General features: G+C 38.6%; 1 protein-coding gene across 9 annotated transcripts in view; it reads right to left on the minus strand.

Moving 5' to 3' along the window:
• PTPRM (protein tyrosine phosphatase receptor type M) overlaps window positions 1–23,817 on the minus strand; it is a 463,558-nt gene that overhangs the window by 297,614 nt on the left and 142,127 nt on the right. For all 9 annotated transcript variants that reach the window (XM_084510811.1, XM_084510807.1, XM_084510806.1 and 6 more), the window contains exons 3-5: window positions 18,932–19,197; window positions 6,763–6,841; window positions 3,586–3,701 (exon numbers count right to left, since the gene is read on the minus strand). In XM_084510811.1, the coding sequence (XP_084366937.1) occupies window positions 3,586–3,701; window positions 6,763–6,841; window positions 18,932–19,197 (461 nt within the window). The remainder of the gene's footprint in view (window positions 1–3,585; window positions 3,702–6,762; window positions 6,842–18,931; window positions 19,198–23,817) is intronic.

Below are 23,817 nucleotides of genomic sequence, written 5' to 3' on the forward strand. Positions count from 1 at the left end.
TCCCATAATACTTTTTTTTTTTTTTTTTTTCTTCTGCCATTTTACTAAATACTGGCTCTAATACAAGTTTTTCAGAAGACAATGCCTCAGCCGTTTTCACTTGACCATTAACTGGTCTGTTTTCCACATGTTCACTTCTTTCCAAATTCTAACTTTGGCTCCCACCTATGAACACATCCTTTTTCTTTTCTGAATTGTATTTACTTTTCTTGGGACTCCCAACTTGTTTAGTGCCTAGTCCTTTTCCTTATTGTTAGTGTCAACTTCTGGAATTTGTAGTTTCAAAGAGGAATTAGTTCACTTAAAATAAAAAGTTACAGCAATTGCTACAGTCTTTACAGTGGGAGCAAAACAGCATGGGGATGACATTTTTTCTCAATCATTCAATAGAATAGAAAGAGTCATCCCATACTGACAGTAACCTGTGAGTTGTGGTACCCCATCACCACCTCAATTGCAAAAGCTTCTGTAATACTCCAGACTTCAATGTTCCACAAGGAATAAAAGTGGGATAAGCTTGAAAATAAATAAAGAATAAATAAATAAATAAAAATTTAAAATTAAAAAATTAAAAAATAGAGGTGCGAGGGGACCTATGGACTTCACTTAGGACTGTTTCACGGCCTTGGCATTATTAAGCTAAGAAACTCTGTGCCATTTGCAACAATTGCTCAGCAAATACAAGGAGACTAAGATAACCTACCAAGTTACAATTATTTATTTCTTTTAAGGAATTTATATCCCTAACAGTCCATCAGAGTGTAAAAAGTAACATATTTGCTTGCCAGAAAAACCTGTAGTACTACACTTGATGTCTACTGCTGCATACAAGCTGGGGGCTACTGTATAAAAGAAATAGAAGTACAAGAGGGAAATCCTGCCAGCACTGGAAGCAATCAGAAATGTTATTGAATGCAGTGGTTCTGTGATTTCACAGGCAATTTACGTGTACTTCAGGTAAACTAACAATGTGAATCTGGAAAAAAAATGACAGGTATTGAAAATAATTTGGGAGCAAATTATCTCACGATATTTTGGAAATGCCATGTCCAAACACATTAGGAATATGGAATATTCCCGAATGTGGAATATGGTGGCTGAAATGCTGAAAGGCCCCTGACAGAAATGGGGGTTCCTTTTGTCGTCACACATTTGTATTTAATTATTTATTAATTTATTTATTACGGTTTTCCCTTAAGGGTTTAAAAATACAAGGAAACCACTCAACAAAGAAAAGACTTTATATTACTAGCGGACGAAGTCGGCATATCAGAGAGATTGCACAAGCTGTTTGTAGTACCACTAAAACCTTGAATTACCTGAGTGCTAGCATAAATGTTTCTACAGAACAGTGCTCGTTTTATTCTGGCTCTAGTGTACACAAGAACCTCTTTCATTAAGATGTTCTTTAACTGAATATTGCTTCTACCGTTATCAGCAACCAAAGGACCTTTAATGTCTATTTAACCTGTTATACGACACAGAAGATACCACGTTTTCTGACAGCTGTTACAGATAGCTGCATTGTACTCGTGGTCCTGTGGCAGTGGCATGAGATGTTACAAACAGACATACATAGAATTCGTTAGTATCACACCATGAAACCAGATGCTCTCACTGACTGAGGGAAGAGTCCAGCTCTGGGGATCTTTTACCCTGCAGTGACCTGGTATGCTAGCACACAGCTATTGGGAAGCGTATCTCTTAGCCCTGATTTGCAATATCCCACACATGGAGCTGTCTGACTGCTCTTAAAGCAGACATCTGTGGAAACTGGCAAACAAGTACAAAAACAAATCCAAGCAATCCAGGAGATCCAACTTTTAAAGTGTTCTTATACAAGAGCACACCTGGAAGCAGTTATATGGGCAGGCTAAAAAAACATTGGACACATAGGAAGATGAAATTCCTCAAAAAATAGTTGGCAGCAGTCTGTCACTACTTTCTTATCCTTCACATGGAGAAAAAAAAAGTCTTCTTGTAATCATGTATAAGCAAAGAATCACTTAACTAATTTCAGCAAAGTTATTCTGGAATCAGTATTGCTGAAATTACACTGCCATGAAACCTACAGAAAAAACTATAGAACTGAAGCAGGATTTCCCTATTATGAATTCTAATTTCAATTTGACAAAAGAGCATTATGCAAAAGTTCAAAGGCTCTAGAAAGGTTATCACTGACAATGTAACAACCTATTATTTTCCCCATACGTGCTAAATTCTTTTCATGACTGGAAAATCATGCTTTCACAAAATCTCAGTGGCTTAGGGAAGACAGGAGTCTAATTCTCCCATTTCAACAGTATAATACTGTCTTTAAATGGCTGGAGAGTTAGAGAAATGTCAGCCTTCTATCAGCACAGGATGAAAATGCCCATACAAAGCCAAATAAAAACAAAGACTTCCATTGCATTTTGATCAGGCTCTTTCTGTGTAGACTTAACAGTTCATCGTTCATATACAGATCAATACATGTTTTTGCTTTTCAGGTGTTTTTTCTTATTTGTGTGCTAGTTTTCCTGTAACTACCCACATGTAGTTTTATATATATATATGTATATATAAATATAACTACCCAGCTTTTTAACCTGTCCCACATATTTGAATCATTTCCAAAACGCTTGATGAAATTGTGTACCAAGTGCGAGGTGAAAGGCAAGCTACACTAAAAGCCTGAAATTGTTTAAATGACAAAAACAAAAACAGAGAATTTCATCTCACAGTCCCACCTGTTACTATTGCTTCCATTTCTCCTGTCCCTCCCCCTCCAAGTATCACAGCTCCATCTGACTGATCTCCATAGGCAGGCATCTTTATTTCCTCCTCACAGACAACATCTCAGTTCTAGCATGTTTTTCACATCTGGAAGATAGACAGATCTGGAGGGTGGTATATCCCTGACGCTAAATCTAAATACATGCTACTGCTTGCAATGGAGAGCAGATAACTCTGGCATGATAGCAGCAAGACAGCAGTAGGATTTGCATCCCGTTACTAAAAGAGATCAAGGAAGATGCATCTTTTTGATGCAAGGTTACACATACAGACAAGGAGTTGTGAGACAACCTCTAAATGAAGATCCGACACCTATCTAGAAGCTACATTAATGAATAAGTAAAAGTTACAGGCTCAACGACATTCTTTGGCTCTGTAAAGCAGAAAGTCTGATTTGACTGCCATACTGGTCTTCTCCAAACTTGAAAAGAAAGAATACAATTTTAGCTGAAAATACTAGCTTAAAAAGAGGCAGAGGAGAGCTAAGGATATTATGTGATATTAGATGATTATGTGTGATATTGCAGTTAGGCAGAGAACATTAGGAGAAAGCGATGTGGTCTTCCTTGTGGAGTTAGCATTTATTCGTTTTCTCCATAGATCATGAATAAAAACCAATCATGAAGACAAAACCAATATCATTTTCTACCACAGAACACCTACAGCAGTTCACAGCAGTTCAAAGGCACTCTAAAATATAGTATTGATCAAACAGACAGCTCTACCATTTTTCATATGTTTTACAGTCCTTTCAGAGTGGAGAACTCCCTTCCCCCCAGACCTCAGTGTATTAGGAAAGAAATAAATTACCTGTAACCAAAGTCTGTCACTTGGACTGAGTTTCCCATTGGCAGTACACTGAAAAGTAGCAAATTGTCCTGCATTGACTTCCACACTCTGAAGACGCAAGAAATGGGGAGTTTTTGCTGTTGGAAGAAGAAAAGGTATTGAATTTACGCAACATGGAAATACTGGCTATGATTAAGACACAGAACGTATTTAATGGCCCCACTTTAAAAGATTCAAATCACTGACTAGACATTGTATTTTAGATTATTTTAATTTTATTCTTTTATTGTTCTATACCTGAGAAAGAGCAGAATAGAAGGGTGCTATTTAATTGTTCCTGCTGTGTGAATTAGCTCAGCTCAGCATCCCTTTTGCAATAACAAACTGTATTAATACGGATGATATTGAAAACTAATTGATGTTTTGAACCAAAATCTATTAGATACTTACATTACTGACTAGACAAAACAGTAAGAAGTTGAATGATGTTGTCAGGGAAACAGGTATTTCTTTTTAACCAGGTAGTATCTATAGAGGAGATGCTTTAAACTGTAGCATACCAAACAACTAAAATGCCATCATAACACTTCTCACCAACCACAGTGATATTCTTTAAATACAATTCTTTTTCTTTTCAAAGCCAAAATACAATGCATTCTCCATCCCAATGCTTACTTTTCATATAGAAAGAGAAAACACTCCCAGTAAAAATGAAAGCAATACAGCTGCAAATAACCTAACAAATGAAACAGATACTCAAACAAAAACAATGTCTACTGAAGGAGGAAAGGCAGCGTGTGTATTTTTGTTTTACTGGAAAGAGTCAACAACACGACACAGAAAAGATAGAAATTTGAAACAGAAAATCACCCTTGAAAAGGCATTATTGACCAGCCATTCAAATCCTACTGCAGACAAGGAGAATTTTTGCACTGTCTATGCTAGCAGATAAGCTAGGCACGGAACATTGCTTTCAGTCATGGAAATATTAGTACTAGCAATAAACTAAGAAACTGAACATACGCTTTCTAGCAGAGCATTGCAACTGTTTAAAGTGTTGATGACATTTTCTTAGAAGAGCTTATCACTGGGACAAATTACAGTTTTTTAGGAGCATATAAACAACCAGCTACCAGAATTCCAGAAAACAAATTATTTAATATCTGGCATAAGGCAGTATAAGAAATAGGAGATGGAATAAAATCACCCAAGTTAATATTTAACTAAAGGAGGAAATGTTTTCATAATAAGTGCTCTGTTAGCAAATTTATTAGACACGGTGCTTTTCTTTTTTTTAAGCACTTCCCAATGGAATTAGGACAGACAGACTCTAGGCCAAAATCGTTCTCTTCTTTGCCTACCAGACTATTACAGTCTGACTATCCAGTAAAATTCTCCATCAAGTTCCACGTTTTTCAGGCACTTCTTCTATTTCTTTTTCTTTCCCATCTCCTTTTACCCTACTCATTTTTAACTCAGTCCTCCTGAACTCTGGAAGTATGTGTTTCCGAATTAGAAGGTATGGTCTAAGTAGAAAGGGTCTTTAGTGTTTTTTTTTTTAAAAAAAAGCAAACACACACATTGATGTAAAACCTCCAACCAACCAATCACCACAACACATGCTTTTTGTGTCTACATGCAGGCTTGCTTACTACTTGGCCTTTGCCCATACTACCCTAACAACTCCCTAGTATGTATTTTCCCATTGCAATTTTTATTTAAAAAGTTAATCATTCCAAAAAGTGTTTTTTTTCTGTCAATATATACAAAGAATAGTCATTATAAGTCTTGCAAAGTTTTATCTACAAGATAGCTCAATTCTAATTCTTATGCTTTTTTTTTTTTTTTTTTTTCAGTAGAAAATGCAACTAGTTTGATGTCTTAGTGGTTGGAAAAGATCTTGGAGGTCTTTTCCAACCTAAGTGATTCTACGATTCTAGGAAAGAACTGTTTCTTAAAGCTTCTGTATTGCATCACTGTCAAGTTAGAACTCTACAAACTATGGGTTGTAACTCGGTCTCCCCATCAGTAAGAGCTACTTGCAGGTTTACAGAACAAATGCATAGATCAAACTTCTCAAAATCTGCATAAGAAAAATTATTATGCTGATAAAGTGATGATTTAGACTTACCCTAGCCAAACCAAAGATATAAATTCAAACTGCAAAAGCACAAATACTGCCTAACAACATGAGAGCCTGCTGTGTTTATCAGAACTAAGCGATTCAGAAATAACAGCTGCTGAGTCTGCATAACTGTCTCCATGTTTCAAGAAATGTCTCTGTCTTCTTGCCACTAACACTAAAACAATTTTTATAAGGTGCTCTAATATTAACTGATAAATCACTTTTTATTTTAAACTGCAGCCCTTATAAACCACAAAGAATGCATACAAGTAAAATATATCATAAAAGGAGGGTGGACAATTACACAGAATTTGGTGCCTTTTTCACCACTTGGTTGTTTGGCAGTAAGACTACAACCTACAACTTAATGTATGACCTTAGTAAGTCTTATTTAACCGATAGCAATTATATGAAATAATTGTTTCTGTAAGTAGTCTGTTAATAGATAACTGTATTACTATATTAAAGCTTTAATTCACAAGGTTTTATACCAGTTTTAAAAGAACTTAGGATAGTTATATGTTACACACCCTTACTAAGGGGACAATGAAACATATTCGAAAAACAAGGAATTCAAAAAAATGCAGAAATTTAGCTATTATCCTGAAGTATACCTGGAAAAGTATCCTAAATCTTGTTTAGTAAAGCCACAGCCATGAGCCGTCTTAGTTTTTTTCCTGCTACGCTTTGGAAAAGTTGTCACATGAATTCAATTCAGCTCTTGCATTGCCCGTTCCCCCTCATTAATGCCTCAGCTTATGGCTATTGAATTTTTGATGCTGACAGAAAGCTGTTTAACAAATTTTCATGATTCTTATTCTGGAGGAGTCATTAGATGACCCAGGTAGGGTCTGGGGTTCATGCCTAGTGCTCTACACAAATTATACATAGGATATGTTTTCTAAGCCAGTGAAATGTTCAAATGCTAGCAACATTACATACATACTCAGCTTATTTTTATAGGAGTGACATTGTTTTCTGACTATTTCAGTATCATTTGCTGAACATTTATTGAAGCACGGTAGCACATTTGGTTTAGAGGGATGACTTTAAAATAGCATGTAGGTACTTACTACAAGGATGTCCTAAAACTTTCACTTCATCAATGGCCACATATCCAGGGTGACCTGAAGTTACCACTTCAAAAACAACCTGAGAAGTGAAAAAGAGAATTTCAGTTAGCAGTTTTGTAAAAGAGGAAATAGAAAAATACTTTGTTATGGAAAAATACACCAACTCTTTCAACATGCTGAGAACTCCTTGAAAAAGAAGCACAATCAGAAAAGCTTCAAAATGTGTTGTTGTTACTAAAAAGGGCCAGAACATAAATCACATTTTTGTGTTTATCCTGTTTTTGGAGATTTACCAGTGTGGTCATACATAGCTCATAATGAGAAATAACTACGCTCTCTTTCCCCTTATATTTGGTCTGCTAAAATAGTTACCTAAAAGTCATCTTAAGTATTAAAATTCATATTTTATTTTTAATTCTTTCACTTATGGAACACAGTCCTATTTTTATTTAATAAATGACAATTCTGCAGTATACAGAGCTTTATACAGTATCAGACATAAGCATACCTATTTTCATGAATGTATTTTCCACACTCTTAATCTTCCACCAAATGCAGTGAATTAAGTTAAGCAGATCCATATGCCACGGTTTGTTTAATGGCTATAAATAGGTCACAAAATAAATGGACTGTTCTTGTCATTTGAATTAAGCACACTCAAAAGTAAACCTCTCCAAACTTTGGCAGCCTTAGCTTTAACAGCCCGAGAATGTTTATGTGGAATAGAAGGAAACGCGCCAGTAACATTCGCAGGTACATTTCCAAAGCAATGGACACGAAGTTCATGCTCAAAGCCAGGTTGTGATTTATAATCCTTTTTTAAAAATACTTTCCTTTTGCTTGGGAAGTTAACCCTAATTTCCTCTTGTAACTAGTCTTATGACACTGAGGACTGTAAAGTTTCGAAACCACTTTTCACGTATATATTACATTTGACCTTGGAATAAATGCAGAAGGACACTGTGAACCAGAATCTTTACTGCACTTATTTCAGCAGAAGGTTATACATAATGCTAACAAGGACAACATATAGCCTCACAATATTATATCATCGTTTCCTGCTGCTAAATAAACACTGATAGAACCCTGATCCTGATTTTAAAACAAACCTTGAGGTGAGCTGATTCTTTTATCAACTCTTGCCTCTGCTTTCTCCAGTCTTTCTTGTTGCCTCATCAGGGGACATCAGTCCTCCTCCTCTTTTCTCCTAAATATCACAAGATTCTTCCTAAACTCTGTCTGTTTCTCTTTCTTAAAGTCATCCACCACACAGTTTTTGCACAAACAAGTTCTGCACGACAGATTGTTCAGTCACAAACCCTTGCTTGTGGCCTTCTAAATGCTTGAATGCACTCTGATGGTACTCAGAAGTTGATAACTGCCAACCCAGAGGAACAGAGTGGACAAGGCTATGTATTTGACTCCTTGCGTGCAGCAGAGTATCCATAGCAAGACCATTCAAAATTTCAAAGTATCTCTTCCCTACAGAGAACACTCTTCTGGTGGAACCAGTATGAGGAGCTACCTAAGAAAGCAGAAGTAAGAGAACATACTTCTTGAAGAATAACTTCAATTTAAAGACCTGGAAGAGCCTATCAAATGAAAGTCATTACTACCCTAATCTTAGCAGCCTTGAAATAAAAATACAGAAAGATTGGTGACTTGCACATAGTAACCTTGAGTTTCAATGACACCACAAGACTGAAGAAAATGGTTATGTTGTTGCCTTTGCAGGAAGGAAGAGAATACTCCATTAATTGAGGAGCTACCAAGACTACTCACGACAGCATAGGTCTGAAAGACTCTAGGGCATGAAAATTACTGCACAGTGCTGTGAACCTGCAGTTAATTCAGGGGTGTTACAACACAGCAGCGAAGAACAGGGAGTAGACAGCCAGGTCTCGGAAATAGTGGAAAAATTCCAGGGGAAATGTGCTGTCACTGAGCAAGCTCAATCCAAGGGGGGAGGCAAAGACCAGCCTACAAAAACCCAGACGGCTCGGGACAGCTGTGTAAAAATCTTTTTGTTTCTTTCTGACATTCCCTGGTTGCTTTTTGTTTCCTCTGTGGAAAAGAAAAAAAAAAAAAAAAAAGGAAGAAGGAGAAGAAGAAGGTGGAGGATAAGAAAGAGGAGAAGAAGAAGTAGAACGAGAAGAAAAAACTAACTAAGCTAACTGCCTAATTTTTACTGAAACAGAACATTTGCTTGTTTGTTTTTGTTTTGTTTGGTCTCTTTTGGGAAACTCACTACAAGGAGATCTTCACAAAGCCACCTGAAAGGTCTACTATCACTGCAGATTTTTTTCAGGCTCTTCATTTTCAGATATGCTAAATTGTACAGAAGTAAAGGAGGTATTTGCACATACACACCTTTGAAGCAGTCAGCTAAATCATAAGTGTTCTGCTAAAAATATTAGTCAGATAACGGGGATTTAATAATTTTTTTACAAAGCTAATTATAAAGGTCTTTTACAAAGAATTGTCTGGCTTCCAACAAAACCAAATACCTAAGTAGAAGATCTCAAAATAATTTCTGCAATTCATAACTGGGGAGCTTAGCTACAGGTTCTCTGATAAGTTTTAAGTACTTCATTATTGCAATATAATCATGGAAAAAGCTTGTAGATCCTGAACACAAACCAGGTCCTTTGGTTCACTGGTAGAAACAACAACCTCAAAATAACTAAGTCTTATGACTTAATACTTATGACAACATTGAATGACTCAATGAGTGATCTAAAATATTCTGCTTTATCTCTAGACGACATACCAAAAATGTCATTACCACAAATAAGCCAGGCAATGTAGGAAGGAACTGCCAACTGGACATGATATTAAATTACAATTATTGTCGCAAAAGAGGGCAAGTTCCAAAGAAAAGTAATATAGGTTGAAATATTGTCAGTTTAATCAGGCTTCCATTACAGGCAATACCCAAGCTGATACCAACCTACCTGATCATAAGTTTGGGTCTTTTCTGACAGAAAATATGCTTTTTTTTAGCATATGGAAATAGACACTACAGCCAGCAGTGACATACCATAGCCAAAAAGACATCACGGACATGCCTTTTTCTTCATGTATTCAAGAATGCGACTCATACTGCAAATAATATAATTTCCCATCTGTTCACAGGCTGTAAAATACTATCACCTTCTGTATCCGAATCCACTATTCTGTTTTATGTAAATTAATAAATTAAGACTATGGACTAAAAAAAAATCTGCTTACATGAGCATGCTCCCCTTTTACAGTGAAAAAAGTAATATGATGCTACAGATGGCATGGTTCTGGAGACCCCAGCGAGGGTACTGCATGCTGTAGGGGGGTGCTCAGGACCGGACCTAGAGGCACTCCTGGTAACTCATTTTTCCACTGAAAAGCTGTCATGGCTGTCAGGACTATTCATGGATCCAGATCAGTTTTGTTAATAATTTCCCTAGAAATAAAACCCAGCGACTTATTTCATGTCCAGATTTCTCTGACATACCACATTTAAAAAGTCACTTGTTTAGCAGAGTTTTGCCTTTATACCTCAGACACCAAACTCTGCATTTCCTCCCAGCTGCCGCAACATCTGGGGACAATACAGACTGGCCAAAATAAAGGCGACACCCCAACAGGCTGGGCAGCCCCTTTGATTCTTCAGCCTTTTTATTCCGTCATCTTATCAGGCAGGAAACAACTGGTTAAAGCACCGAATCCGTCTGTTCAGGAAAAACTGGGGCCGGGTGCTGGCCTGGGAGCTGTTTTACACCCAGGCCTGCCAAACAGGAAGCAGGGACGCGGCCTAACATGGCGCGTCCCTGCTCCACCGAAGGGCAAAATTAGCTCCTCGGTTCCTGCCGCTTCCCCCTTCTACGCAGGAACAAAGGAAAGGGGCTGCTCACCAACGTGCACGCTTACTCCTGAAAATGTGCGACTCGCGATAACTCGCCCGCTCCCCAGAACAATAGGAATAAATAGCTTTTGTTAGCACACAAACATCGCTCCGTAAATTCCTGCCTTTGCTGTGGCAAAATCACAATGCTTTTAGCCGAAAGGTGGGTTGTACCTAACGTAAACACTCTCTACTTCACAGGACTTAAAATAGTGCTTTGCGAAAACAAGGAGGAAGAAGGACTGTTGGGAAAGCTCCACAATGTCAGGCTCCTTTTCTGCTCCCCAGGAACCGGGCTGAGACGTGCTGCCTTCTACTCGCTGCCTGCTCTGCTTTACCCCCAGCATGCCTTTGCTTGGTTATATTGGACATATTGGTTATATTGTCTTGTGGCCTTGAGGGTTGAGCAACTTCTCTCTCCCCTTTTGGACCTGTCCTAGGACTGCCCCCTTTGTTACTGGAGCTACAGCTGCTTCTTCAAAGCCACCTCAACGGAGATTTCTGACCTGGTCCTTCACAGACCATGCACAAAGCTCTCAGAGCTTATTTAGTTGGGCTCTCAGCAGCGTTGCCACACCTACAACGTGGTTAGGCCTCACTGGTTAGGAATTTATTGTATGCCATTTGTGCCCCCATCTATCACTCCTACACAACCACCATTCAGCACTCAAAAGAGCACTTCAGCATATTAAACAACATTTAGGTGGCTGCTGCCAACCTGAGACTCCACAGAAACTTCTTAAGGGTGAACAGCACTAAAAACTGAGCTCGTAATATTAATAAGCTGGCTTATTCAATCTCGCTCTTCTTGTTTTTAAATCAGTTGTGGCTGAACATTTCTCTACTGAAGGCACAGAAGTTTTCTTGGTTTAGGAACCAGGGATGGGAAAAAACTACCAGGTCCTTGTTTATATGACAAAAAAGCACGTCTGCTTACTCTTGGACCTTTTTTTATTGCTGTGGTTTTTTTTAAAATGTAGATATGTGGTCTGCCCTGACTCATCTTTCTCAAAATACCTACTCAATCACACAACTCAGTGAAGAAGAGCTATTTAAGATTTGTGACCAGTAGTGGTTCAAAAGGCAATATGCATTTCAAAGTTTCTTTTGAGTTCAAAGCACAGTTCAAGAACCGTAGGCGTGCAGTTTAATGCAGCGCATGCAACACATGAGAACATGAGCATGACCTTCACTGCTCAAGAAGCTTCATTCTTTGTCCTAGCTGGTGACTGAAGTACATTGCATGAACAGAACTCCAAGTACAGCCTGTATAAAGCAGGTTCTGAAAGAAATGAAAGTTTAAGTCCAGATTTGAAAGGCAGGTCGGATCTACTGCTTATTCCCTAAACTCCCAATTTACAGGGGAAAGTGTCAAACTGGTAAAGGGTAAATCTCATCTTAGTGTGAAGTGGTATACTGTAACTTGTGTCCTTACTGAAAAAGAATACAGGAATTACTCCTTACTCCATTTTCTAATTTCAGCTTCAGAGAAAATTATGTTTAAAGAAGGTGTACTAGCATATACAGTAGCGTACTCCACTGGAAGTTATTTTTAATCATTTCAGTTCCAATTCTGGATTTTAAAACTGCAGTCTTTTGTTTTATCTGTTGTTTTCTCAAGATTTGTTTCAGCTTGGTGTTGCCATGACTGACTCCCAGCAAATTACAAAAGAAGTACTTCAAAATATAAAAAGTGATAGGGGGGTAGTGTGTAACTTGCTATGGTGCTGTGCCAAATTGCCTGCTTGCAGGGTTAGGAGCTGGAAACACAAGTCTCCCACCAAACTCAACTCTGCAGTGGCATTTCACATATTATAAGGTTCTTAGACTGGACATGCTTCAAAAATGTAAAATATATTTCAAACACTACAAATTAGTCTGAGAATCATTAAGTAACCAGAAAGAAAGAAAAAAAAAAAAAAAGAGAGAGAGAGAGGGGAAAAAAAACAACTCTGAAATCAACATTTTTCTTCTCCCACTATAGGATTCAAACAAGGAAAAAAATCAGAACATTAAAGTGAACACTACCAAAAATCTCCCACCCTCTCCTCATTAGAGGAGTAACTTTTTCAGCACTAACTTTATCAAAACCCATCATTTTTAGGGCCTCTTAAACTACCGAGACTGGACCCCAAGAACCTAAAAACCATCTCACCACTTATGGACATCTACACTGCATTTAATCCCCTTTTTCTGTGTACATCTTAATTCTGTTCCAGTATGGAGGAGGTTGACAGAGAAGCCTTACTTTGTTTGCAGGCCATCTAAAATGGCATGATAAACTCTTTCCCTAAGACAAAAATAAGACTAGCTCCTTTAGAAAAATCTAAGCTACTTTGAGACAAACAGATCAGAGACCAAGAGCCACAGCAGAAAAGAACAAGCTGTGCTGATTATCTTTGACCCTTAAAAGGTGCTTAGCAGCTTGAACCTGTGTTACTGCAACTATACTGTAATCGGGAGCTGGACTGCAGTGTAGACATACCCTAAAGTTAAAGGCAGATAGATGTTAAGCAGTAACACTTAGAAGACTATTAATTAAGGAATTAATGTATCTTCATCAGCAGAATACTTCACAATTTAAGTTTAAATATGCAGTAATTAGACTACAATTAGTGTTGCTACATGCAGGTTATCATTGTGATTTATATACATAGTACAGCTTTCATATGGGGTGAAACCTACACAAATAATTACATAGTAAAAAGAAAAGTGTACACTAAGAGAAATTAATGTCTTTGTTCAGAGACTGTACTTCTAAAGAGTCAATTCTAAATGGAAACCCAATGTGAAAGGTATTAGCAAACTTGGATAACTGGTGTTACAATGATAAAACACTACTAATTATTAAATCTTTTGAATGCTTTGCATATGTGTTAATAATATGTGGTTTAAACAAATAAATCTTTAGAAGTTGGATTAAAATTCACTCCACACTACACAATCTAATTTCTATTCAGCTACCATTAGTGGGAGTTATTTTGCCTATGTTCTTCATGAATCAACAGCAAAACAGACTAACACCATTGTGTTTTTAAGCATCCCAGCTTGCATAAATATTACAACTCTGGAATGTTATCGTGCCATTTGTCTCTAGTACATTTTGGTTTCATTTGCAGCTAGACACCTTGTAGGTGTCCTATTAATGGACCGGAACTATAGAGTATTCACAAATATGCAGATGCCTATGTGAATATGCAATTTAAAACACAACAAAACAAAACAGACAACAACATTGTTTTCTCTCTTCATCTACTAAAGCAGAGCTTTTTCCTGAACACTACTTCTAGGAAACTACCAGCCTTCATATATGAAAAGTTAAAAAGGATGCTATCTTTTCTTAAATAATCTCAGCAGACTGTTCTTAGTTTTGTGCAATAAGGTCAGCCAGACGCAGATAATCCTTGGGAGAAACTTTTGTAGTTTTTGGATTTTATGTGAAAAATACATGGTTTTGTGACAAAAGAGCTCCGAATTTTGGAATCAAAAGAATAAAAGCTTAGGAAACAGAACCAGTGCTAGACACATATCAGATGGGCCCTTTGCTTCCTTCCACCACACATTAAGCAATCTGAGCTCCCACCTAACTTGTACATGTTCTCACAAGGCTCACATATATCCTTTCTCCTCCTCCTGCTCTTCTCCCAGGTGATGCAGATAACTTCTCACCTCCCCCCAAAACAGACTTCATGATGAAGAAAGAGCATGGAAAAAGATAAAAGGAGTTCAGAAGAGCAAGTGCTGGATTCTGCACCTGGGATGGGGCAACCCTGGACAGATGTACAGACTGGGGGACAAGATGTTGGAGAGTGGCCCCACAAAAAGGGATCTGGAGTTCTGATCGACAGCAAGCTGAACACAAGCCAGCAGTGTGCCCTGGCAGCCAGGAAGGCCAGACACATCCTGGGGTGCATCAGGCACAGCATTGCTAGCCAGTTGAGGGAAGGGATTGTCCTGCTCTGCACTGTGCTGGTGTGGCCTCACCTCGAGTGCTGTGTGCAGTTTTGGTTGACACAAAGTAAGGACATAAAATTACTAGAGAGTGTCCAAAGGAGGGCTACAAAGATGGTGCAGAGTCTGGAGAGGAAGATGTATGAGGAGCAGCTGAGGTCCCTTGGTTTGTTCAACCCCGAGCAGAGCAGGCTGAGGGGAGGCCTCATGGCAGCCTGCAGCTCCCTCACGAGGGGAGCGGAGGGGCAGGCGCTGAGCTCTGCTCTCTGGGGACAGTGACAGGACCCGAGGGGACGGCATGGAGCTGGGACAGGGGAGGGTCAGGCTGGGGGTTAGGGAAAGGGTCTACACCCAGAGGGTGGTCGGGCACTGGAACAGGCTCCCCAGGGATGTGGTCATGGCACCAAGCTGCCAGAGTTCAAGAAGCTCTCAGACATCAGGTCTGGTTTTTGGGTGGCCCTGTGTGGAGCCAGGAGTTGGACTCAATGGTCCTTGTGGGTCCCTTCCAGCTTGGGATATTCTGCGATTATATGATCCTATGAGAAACAATGAGAAATTGCAGGTGTCACCGGGCGAGTGAGAAAATTGCATTAGAGATTTCTGAGAGAACAGAAGCAACCAAAATAGAGGTGACTGACCATAAGCTATGAAATTGAGAGCTTCCTCAAGAATAAATTATCTTATCTACATCAAAACCAGTGAAGCTATACTATTTTATACTAATTCCTTGGGCCTCCACAGATATTGCTATAACATAAGACATTTTGGCACATCAGCTAAATTGCAATACCTTAGCAGGTCTAATTTCAGACCATATGCAGCAAATGCAAAGAAAATGACTTACTATATTCCTCAGTGAACAAAGTACAGATTGTGCCAAAATATCTATATTTTCAGAGGTTAAGAAAGTACATGGAGTCCATTACTGACAGACTCAGGTGTCTATTACATATCAGCTAATGCATGGTAATTTATCAAACTGCAGTACCTGATCCAAGCATGTAAGGGTTCACCTATGAATAAAGGTGAACAATACAGAGTTCAGGTCTCAAGGGAGAAGTAGGTTAGTGAGGTTACCTTCCTATTTCAATGTCCAAATATCCATATTCCTCAGATATCAGTTAGATGTATCATGTTGTTAGAAATCTGACACAGATTATTATTATTGTTACCAACAACAGATTTAAAACTCTTTGGTCTTCCTATATTTTTTGTCAAAATTTTAATTTAGCTTAAAATTTACTAATCAAAGTATGGGCTTCTCTTAAAAATCCCCTGTCCACATTATCATTTTGGTTCAGAGCTTCAGTGAGGCTTTGAAGCACGTTCTTTATTTTCACTGACTGTTCACAGAGCACTTTGGCTGCACTCAAACCAGATTCTTTTCAGAAGAAATTACATTGGAATTTCCTCTACTAGCTCAGTCCAAACCCTGGTGGGGACATTATAGAATAACAGAATCATAGGTTGGAATCACCATTTAGGTTGGAAAAGATCTCTAAGACCATCTAGTCCAACCTTTAACCTAGCACTGCTAGGTTAACCATTAAACCATGTCACTAAGCTCTATGTCTAACATGTTTTTTGAAGACCTCCAGGGATGGTGACTCAACTACTTCCCTGGGCAGGCTGTTCCAATCCTTCACAACCCTTTCAGTGAAAAATTCCTAATATCCAACTTAAACCTCCCCTGGCGTAACTTAACTCCATTTCCTCTTGTCTTATCACTTGATGCTTATGAGAAGAGCCCAATCCCCACGTTGCTATAGCCTCCTTCAAGGTAACTATAGGAATAATAAGGAACAATAAGGTCTCCCCTGAGCCTCCTTTTCTCCAGACTAAACAACCCCAGCTCCCTTAGCTGCTCTTCATAAGGCTTGTTCTCTAGACACTTCAGCTCTGTGTCCTTTTCTGGACATGCTCCAGCACCTTAATGTCCTTCTTGTAGTGAGGGACCCAAAACTGAACACAGTACTTGAGGTGCAGCCTCACCAGAGCAGAGTACAGAGGGATAATCACTTCCCTGACCCTGGTGGCCACTCTGCTTCTGATACAAGCCAGGGTGCCGTTGGCCTTCTTGGCCACCTGGGCACACTGATGGCTTATTCAACTGGCTATCGACCAATACCCCCAGGCAACTTTCCAGTCACTCCTCCCCTAGCCTGTAGCATTGCATGGGGTTGTTGTGACTCAAGTGAAGTACCCAGTACTTATGATCCAGATGAAGGCATAAGTGACACAGTCACGTGTTCATTCAGCATCTGCAAAACATACACGCACTGTCTAACTCTCCTGAACCACCCAGAAAGCTCACAAATCCCCCCAAAAGATGCCATGTTACCAAGCACCCAGTTATATCCCATGTCAGCCACGAAATTGTCTGTGGGATGCTCTGCTCCTCTCCTATTGTCCACCGAGGCAAACAACACAGACCACTCCTCATTTCATTCAAGACAGAAAGGCTCTTTGACACCACTGGAGGACTTTCTCAACACCGGCATCAGATTCGTAATATGGGTCCCACAACCTTGCAGAAAGGTGCCCTTTCAGCTTGTGAGAAGTGAAGCTGTGGCTAAACCAAGCTTGGACTCTGTGGTCAGGATATGGCCTCATGCCCCAGAGAGGCAAGTAGTACACAGTTTCTTCCACAACGCTAAGGAGAACCTGAGCTTTGCTTTTCTGGAAAAGGTGCCAGTATCCCTCTATCCAGTCTTGGGCAGAAAGCCACATTGGGTGTGAATGTGTACCCTGTCAATTCTCCCTGCACAACCCAGGAACACACTGACAGAAGCAAGAAGAAATGAAGACTCATAGATGTCTGTCACCGCTGCAGTGCACCTGCCCAGCTTGAAGCTGGTTAGCCAGCAACCAGTATGAATCATGGGCTGTAAGGACAGAGAGCAATCACACTCTTAAACAAAGGGATATGTGACTTTGTTCAGGGATCCTGAATTTTTACACAAGAATGGCAAAGTTGTGGTGCAATCCTACAGGGGATCAACTCAACGGCATGCTCTTTTGGGTCTTTTTTGCACCCACTGCCAGGTATCCCATGTTCCAAGGACAAGACGGTCAGTTGTGGGTGAAGTAATCACAGGGGAAAGGACTCCAGAAAGTAATTCAGCTTGTGTGTTGTTTTATTCCTTTGAGAAAAAAAAAAAAAAGGGTTCAAAAGGAAGAGCTTCAGTTCCCTTGAGACATCTTCACAGATCAGCTGCTGCAGACAGAGAAGAAAGTTCACTATCACCCCACAGAGTATCTCCCAGTGGATGCTGCCAAACTAATTCTGAAAAATATGGATGGGGCAGCAAACACCTGGTCACTCACAGCACATGGGATCAGAAGTGGGACTCTACCACGTGCGATGCTGGTGGTCAGGGCATCGATGTAGGAATTAAGATGCTGTCACCCTCCGCATAACACACACACAGAAAGCACCATGGAAGGACTACATTGCACTTCCTAGGGAGGTCTGCAGCGAAAGAACTCCTGTCTTTGGGATAGCTTTCCTCCAGAAAGCTTCAAAGCTTAAGTATAGTGACAAATTTTAGCCCATGGGACCAAACTAAATCCAAACCAAGCTTTCCACACTGCAAGTGAAGATGAAAGGAGCCTAACAACAACTTTGGTCTGTTCCTATTACAGCAAATTACTTGTCTCACATAGACACTATTTTCATGGGAAGGAAAAAAGCTGTTGAACTACTGTACAACAGTAAATAACTCTATAATCTTTAAACTTTCCTACAGAGAAGTAGCACTCTAAGGAAGTGGCAAGTGAAACCCTCACTAAATCTTTAGGATGTAATCACAAGCACATTCCTATGATAGTAACTGTTCTATTTACGATTAGTATTGGACAGAACAAATGGATATTGCATTCAAACTGACGACTCAAACTGAGGATTCAGAGGACTCTGCCGGTTCTAAAGCAACAAGTATTGCTCACCTAAATCAAACTTGAAGACTCTACTGCAGTAAAATCTATCGACATTCAATTCCAGCATCCCTAATGAACTGAAAGAATGAGTGAATTTATTATAGAGAAACCAACGTGATTGACTGGAATCAATGGCAAATTTTCTGAATTGTTTCAATCTGATTATTTCATCTGCGTTCAAAGTGTGTGTGTGCATACATCTCATACACTTCCATAAATATATGTAAACATATAAACACAGCCATATTCATGTAAAAACATTTAGCATCATCTGCAAAAATATAATTGAGATAAAGATCAACAAAACACACTGAAACATATTTTGATTTAAAGTCAAAATGGTAATTAAGAGCAGGTGCCTACTATGAGGAACAAAAATTCATAAAAAGTGAAGCATACCTGATAAAAATGGGGCCAGAAAGTGCTAATTGCCAGCTCTGCTCTGTTCCAAGTGCCAGTGGTAGATGTGTTCCAGACTGGGTTACCAATAGGACCATCATTAACTTTCACATATACATTCAGAATGCCAGGGCTAGATCCACTCTTGCTTGCAACATAATAGTGGAAATCAATACAATGTGTGTCATTTTCTTTTAGATGGGGCAGCAGGAGGTGAGCTTTCTGTCCTGCAAATCTCCCAGATGTATTCACCAACATGAAAGAACCTGCAAAACAAAGTCACTGTTTCAGTTTTTTCATTATTTTAATTTCTTCTCCCTATTACAACAGCTCACAATTAAAGCATCATTAAACAAACGATCATTTTGCCTTGCTTCTGCTAATATAATAGTAATTTGTATTTAATCTCAAATTACTTTTGTGAATCTCAAGATAATTTTCCAAAGCTAGTAAATATTAGAATCCTCACTTTACATATGGAAAAAGAAAGAAAAATAAAACAACAAACCCCCCTGCAGTGATCTTCACTGCACTGAATCTACAGATGCTAGGAGAAAATCAATTGCAGGTGGAAACTATCTGAGCATTTCTCCATGCTGGGTCCCAGTGAAATCAAGGACAAATCTACGTGCATAGATGCTGGGAGGCAGTAGCTAATGGAGATGTGGCCTGAAATGTTCTCAATTCCTTAGCCACTCTCCAGCTTACCACCAGCTACTTCCTTTACAAATGAAGTGTGGACGCTTAATTATCTCTTGGTCTCAAGAGGTGAGAAAAGAAGGAAGAACAGAAAATACCCAGCAAATTGTTAAGTTGTATAGAAAAAAAAAGGGGGGGGGGGAGGGGGAGATGGAGGGAATATTACAGTAGGATCCTAACTTCAAAACCAGTAAAGGTATAAATAAAGGTATAAACACTTGAACGACCCTCACAAGAGCATCCAGTCAACTTATGCGCTACTTTTTAGTGCCTATTAATGCACTTCATTGAAGTGTACCTTGAAAATAATCAACTTACGCAACAGATGTGCAATTTAAAAAATCTGAATGACTATACAGTCATTTTATTAGAATAATACAAAGTGATGTTCAAGACATTCATATCACTGTGATGAAAAAAACCCAAAGCCAAAGGAAAAAATTCCACTAATGCATATACTGTGATACCATACAAGAAAATAAAATTAAACAGTTGTACTTTCAACCAAGGACTTCTCAATGCAACACAATGAAACACAGAAATAAAAAGGTATGTTAAAGCCTGCATTTTTCATAAAAGTCCAAAGAAAATGGATATGTTATAGATGCATGCTAAAAATCCGTAACTACATGCTTTTATAAAAGTACAAGCACACACATTTCTCAAGCAGTTACTAGAAAACAAATTTTTTTGTTTTTCAATTTGATGTGCAATGATACCCTGGAATTTGAATAGGATGCAAACTCTTAAGTAATATCTGGAAATGGAATGTAAGTATCGACACCTTCAGTCCAGACTGCACCTTTACCTTAAGTAGGTTTAATTATTCAATAATACAGTTTTGCAGCTATTCTAAATTATTTATCAAGTATAACTTCTCATTAATTTTCAATCCAGACAAAATAATTGAGTTTCTAAAGTTGACGAAAACTTAAATGAAATGTGATACAAAGGAATCTGAATGTATTATTACCTAAAAGGCAATATAACATACTGGGACAATTCCTCATGCATTAGTAATGTAAGCCAAAGTCACTAACTTGCTTCTCCAATTAAAATCTCATACTGGAAACAACAGACACAAGAAGACTCCTGTCCTCAGTTTGGTGTGTGCAGAGAACACTAACCAAGTTAGCAGTACTCAGTCTTTCCACTCCTTTCTTTAGTAGGATGGTTCCTAAGTTGTGCATGGTCTTGGGATGATCGAAGTATAAAATCTCCCTGCGCTGGAATTTTAGATCCTGTTGCTCAGTAATTAACTAGGATGCTGAAGGATGAAGAATGAATAGGCAGCCAGCTAGAATAAGAATGACTCCTGTTATATGATCAATAACACATTTCTCCATCTTCATAACACAACAAAAGGTTTAAAATAAAAGCCACAAAAGTATATTTGGGTGTAAAGAGAAAGCAAATAAATTTTAAATTTAACCACATGGATCTTTGCTTTAAGCAGGCAGGAAATAAACCAATATTCCTTCCATCATTTAGGACATACTCTGCCGTTCAATTACTTCATTTAAACTTAAAATACAAAACCTTTGATATAGTTACAGTTTGCTATCAAGACAGCAGTAACAATGTTTATGAGTTCGTTAAAAACTAACTGGCCAGCTTTCTGTATCTTAACACTAAGAGTGCTGTGGAGAAAAGTGCATCTGTTCTTAGCCACCTTGAAATTTCAAACAAATATCTACCTGATAACTCAGCCAATTTTATACCTGCTTGATAGAAGTATTTTGTTAAGAACTATTTAACTTCTATCATCCTGAATTATGTAGTACGTACTGCACAACTGAACCATGTGACAAATTATCAGGAGCTTAAGAGAGGAAATACGGTCAGCCTGTTCTGAATATATCTGTAACTCCCTTGTTGAAAATGAAAAAGTATGAAAGAACATCACCGTAAACAGTACAAATCTTACTTTCCCCTTTGTAAGAACACGGAATCTTTTAAGAGAACTAAATTAAGCTGCAGTGTATCTTTCAGATACGCTGTTTTAGTTTTTCTGCTAGGAAGTACCTGGCAAGCTCTTCCTAGCTCATGAGGCATGGAGTGGGAGACAGTGACGTAAATGCATCCTTTCAATTGTTTCGCCGAACTACGGGCTGAATCTCAGGAAATGAGACACACAAAAGTGCCCCTAAACTCCACCAGGCAGCTCTTTTGGGACACTTTAATCCCAGTCACACAGGTCTCACCAACCAACACTTCCAGAAGCTGAGGTTTCTTTTGTTCCAGCACATCTGCAACAGCACGTTCACTCAGATTCAGTCATCGAGGTCGTTCAGCCATCTAGCATGAGTTGATTAAGTAACCTGTACTAATCGTGCTGTTTCAAACATGGCAACTTCTGCTCTAAGCCTAAACATAGCCTCTAGACAGCATGCTGGATGTGCAGCATGGGCACAAGAAGCCTTGGGTACACCCAACCTACAGCTCATGGGCAAATCATGAGGAAAGCTAGCAGCTTTCTGGGGGTCTGACTAAAGCTAATCTAAAAGAAAACAAGGGTAATAAATGTCATGGAAGCCCCCAGTTGGCTCCTTAACCCTTCATTAGCCCTTGCCCGTAAAAGGTGGCCAGCTCACGAAGGAATTCTATCTGTTTTCTTCGGCAGTACTCATATTTCCCTTCAAGGGAACTCTGATAAAGTTCGAATTTCAGAGGTAAAAATGCAATGAAATAATCAGGTGTAAGTGTGAGCAAATTCTGTAAAATCAAGGCAAAAATCACCATGTGCAACGCATTAGAATTTAGACCTTAGCTGCTACACCTACTTCTAACTATGGATCTCTGCACAAGAAAAACAAACTAATATGCATTAAAATGAAAAGGCATAATCATTACACAGAAACTATTACATGCATTTTACTTGAAACCATACAGTGTCTGCAAAGGAAAGAAAAAAGTGAATCGAATCCATTAAAATCTTTCTTACAATGTTTTTGGCGTTTTTTGTTTTTTGTTTTTTTTTCAGATCAACTTGTCTTCAATGTTAAGTCATGTAGAAATTTTCTCTTACAACTTTTACTATTGTCATCTGTTAAACTGATTGCTAAAATAATACTATGCCAGATGGTTATATAAATCTAAAGCATGTGGATAAACTCCATACGCAAATACCTAAACACCTGATTTTGTCTGAATAAAAACAGGAGTTCTCAGCCTTGAAAGGAAAAAAACTCACGACATGCTTTCTTTGCTAGAGAGCATTAGCAGAGAGTAGATCGGTTCCCCAACATTGCTTATTGCACATTTGGGCACCTGACAAAAAATAAACTCAGGTATTCACTGGTGTATCAACTAGCTAACAGCTACCTGTAAGGGAATGGGAACTAGAGTAAGATTTCAGTAAGAAAACACACAAAATTATAATCAACGCAGTACTCCTAAGAAGAGATAGTAAATGTGCATGCTACCATAAATATATTCCTTTTAAACTGCATTATTTCCCTAGATGTACTTTCATGTTTAAACACATGGATGATGATAGTTTCCTTAGTCAGAAAGTTTAATAGGGATTTACCTGGGTGTAGTGCTTAGCTCCATGTTTAGGCACTAAATTTAAATTAATAGTTCAAAACGATACACTGAAATAAAACCTAAGGTAGCCAATGGTCCTCAGCATCCATTAAATTCAGGCTTCTTTAATCCACATGTATTAAAAGGCACAGAGTTGCTGTGTCATCCATATTTCATCATTTTACCTAGAGGGTTTAAATCTACAAACTGGTGGATTTGCTACAGTTACTGTCGTTGTTTACAGTTCCCCACTGCACAATGTTCCAGCAGTAATTCAGCAAATATTTGGTATACTGAAATATTAATTCGAAGATACAACACCTGAGAAAGACAATGCAAACTAGAGTTGGTCCAGAGTAAACGGGCGATTGAATGTCCCAGTAATTCTCATTAACATCAGTGGAAATTTTCTGTGAGAAAAGCACGGAGGAAAATGAAAATCCTACAATGTTTATTCCAGCAGTTACCCAGCATTAAACAGTATCATGACAGATCTTATTAGGGTCTTGTACACAAGAAGATGCCCAAAAGATAGAGTGACACAAGAACAGCAAAAAAAAAAGATCCCAGTATGTGTTTAAAAAAAAAAATAAAAATCTGACAACTGGAAAAGCAATATACACTTCTACAAAAATGATGGAAATGGCACAAGAGAGATT

The sequence above is a fragment of the Aythya ferina genome (assembly GCF_964211825.1).
Source record: "Aythya ferina genome assembly, chromosome: 2".
In the NCBI taxonomy this organism is placed as follows: domain Eukaryota; kingdom Metazoa; phylum Chordata; class Aves; order Anseriformes; family Anatidae; genus Aythya; species Aythya ferina.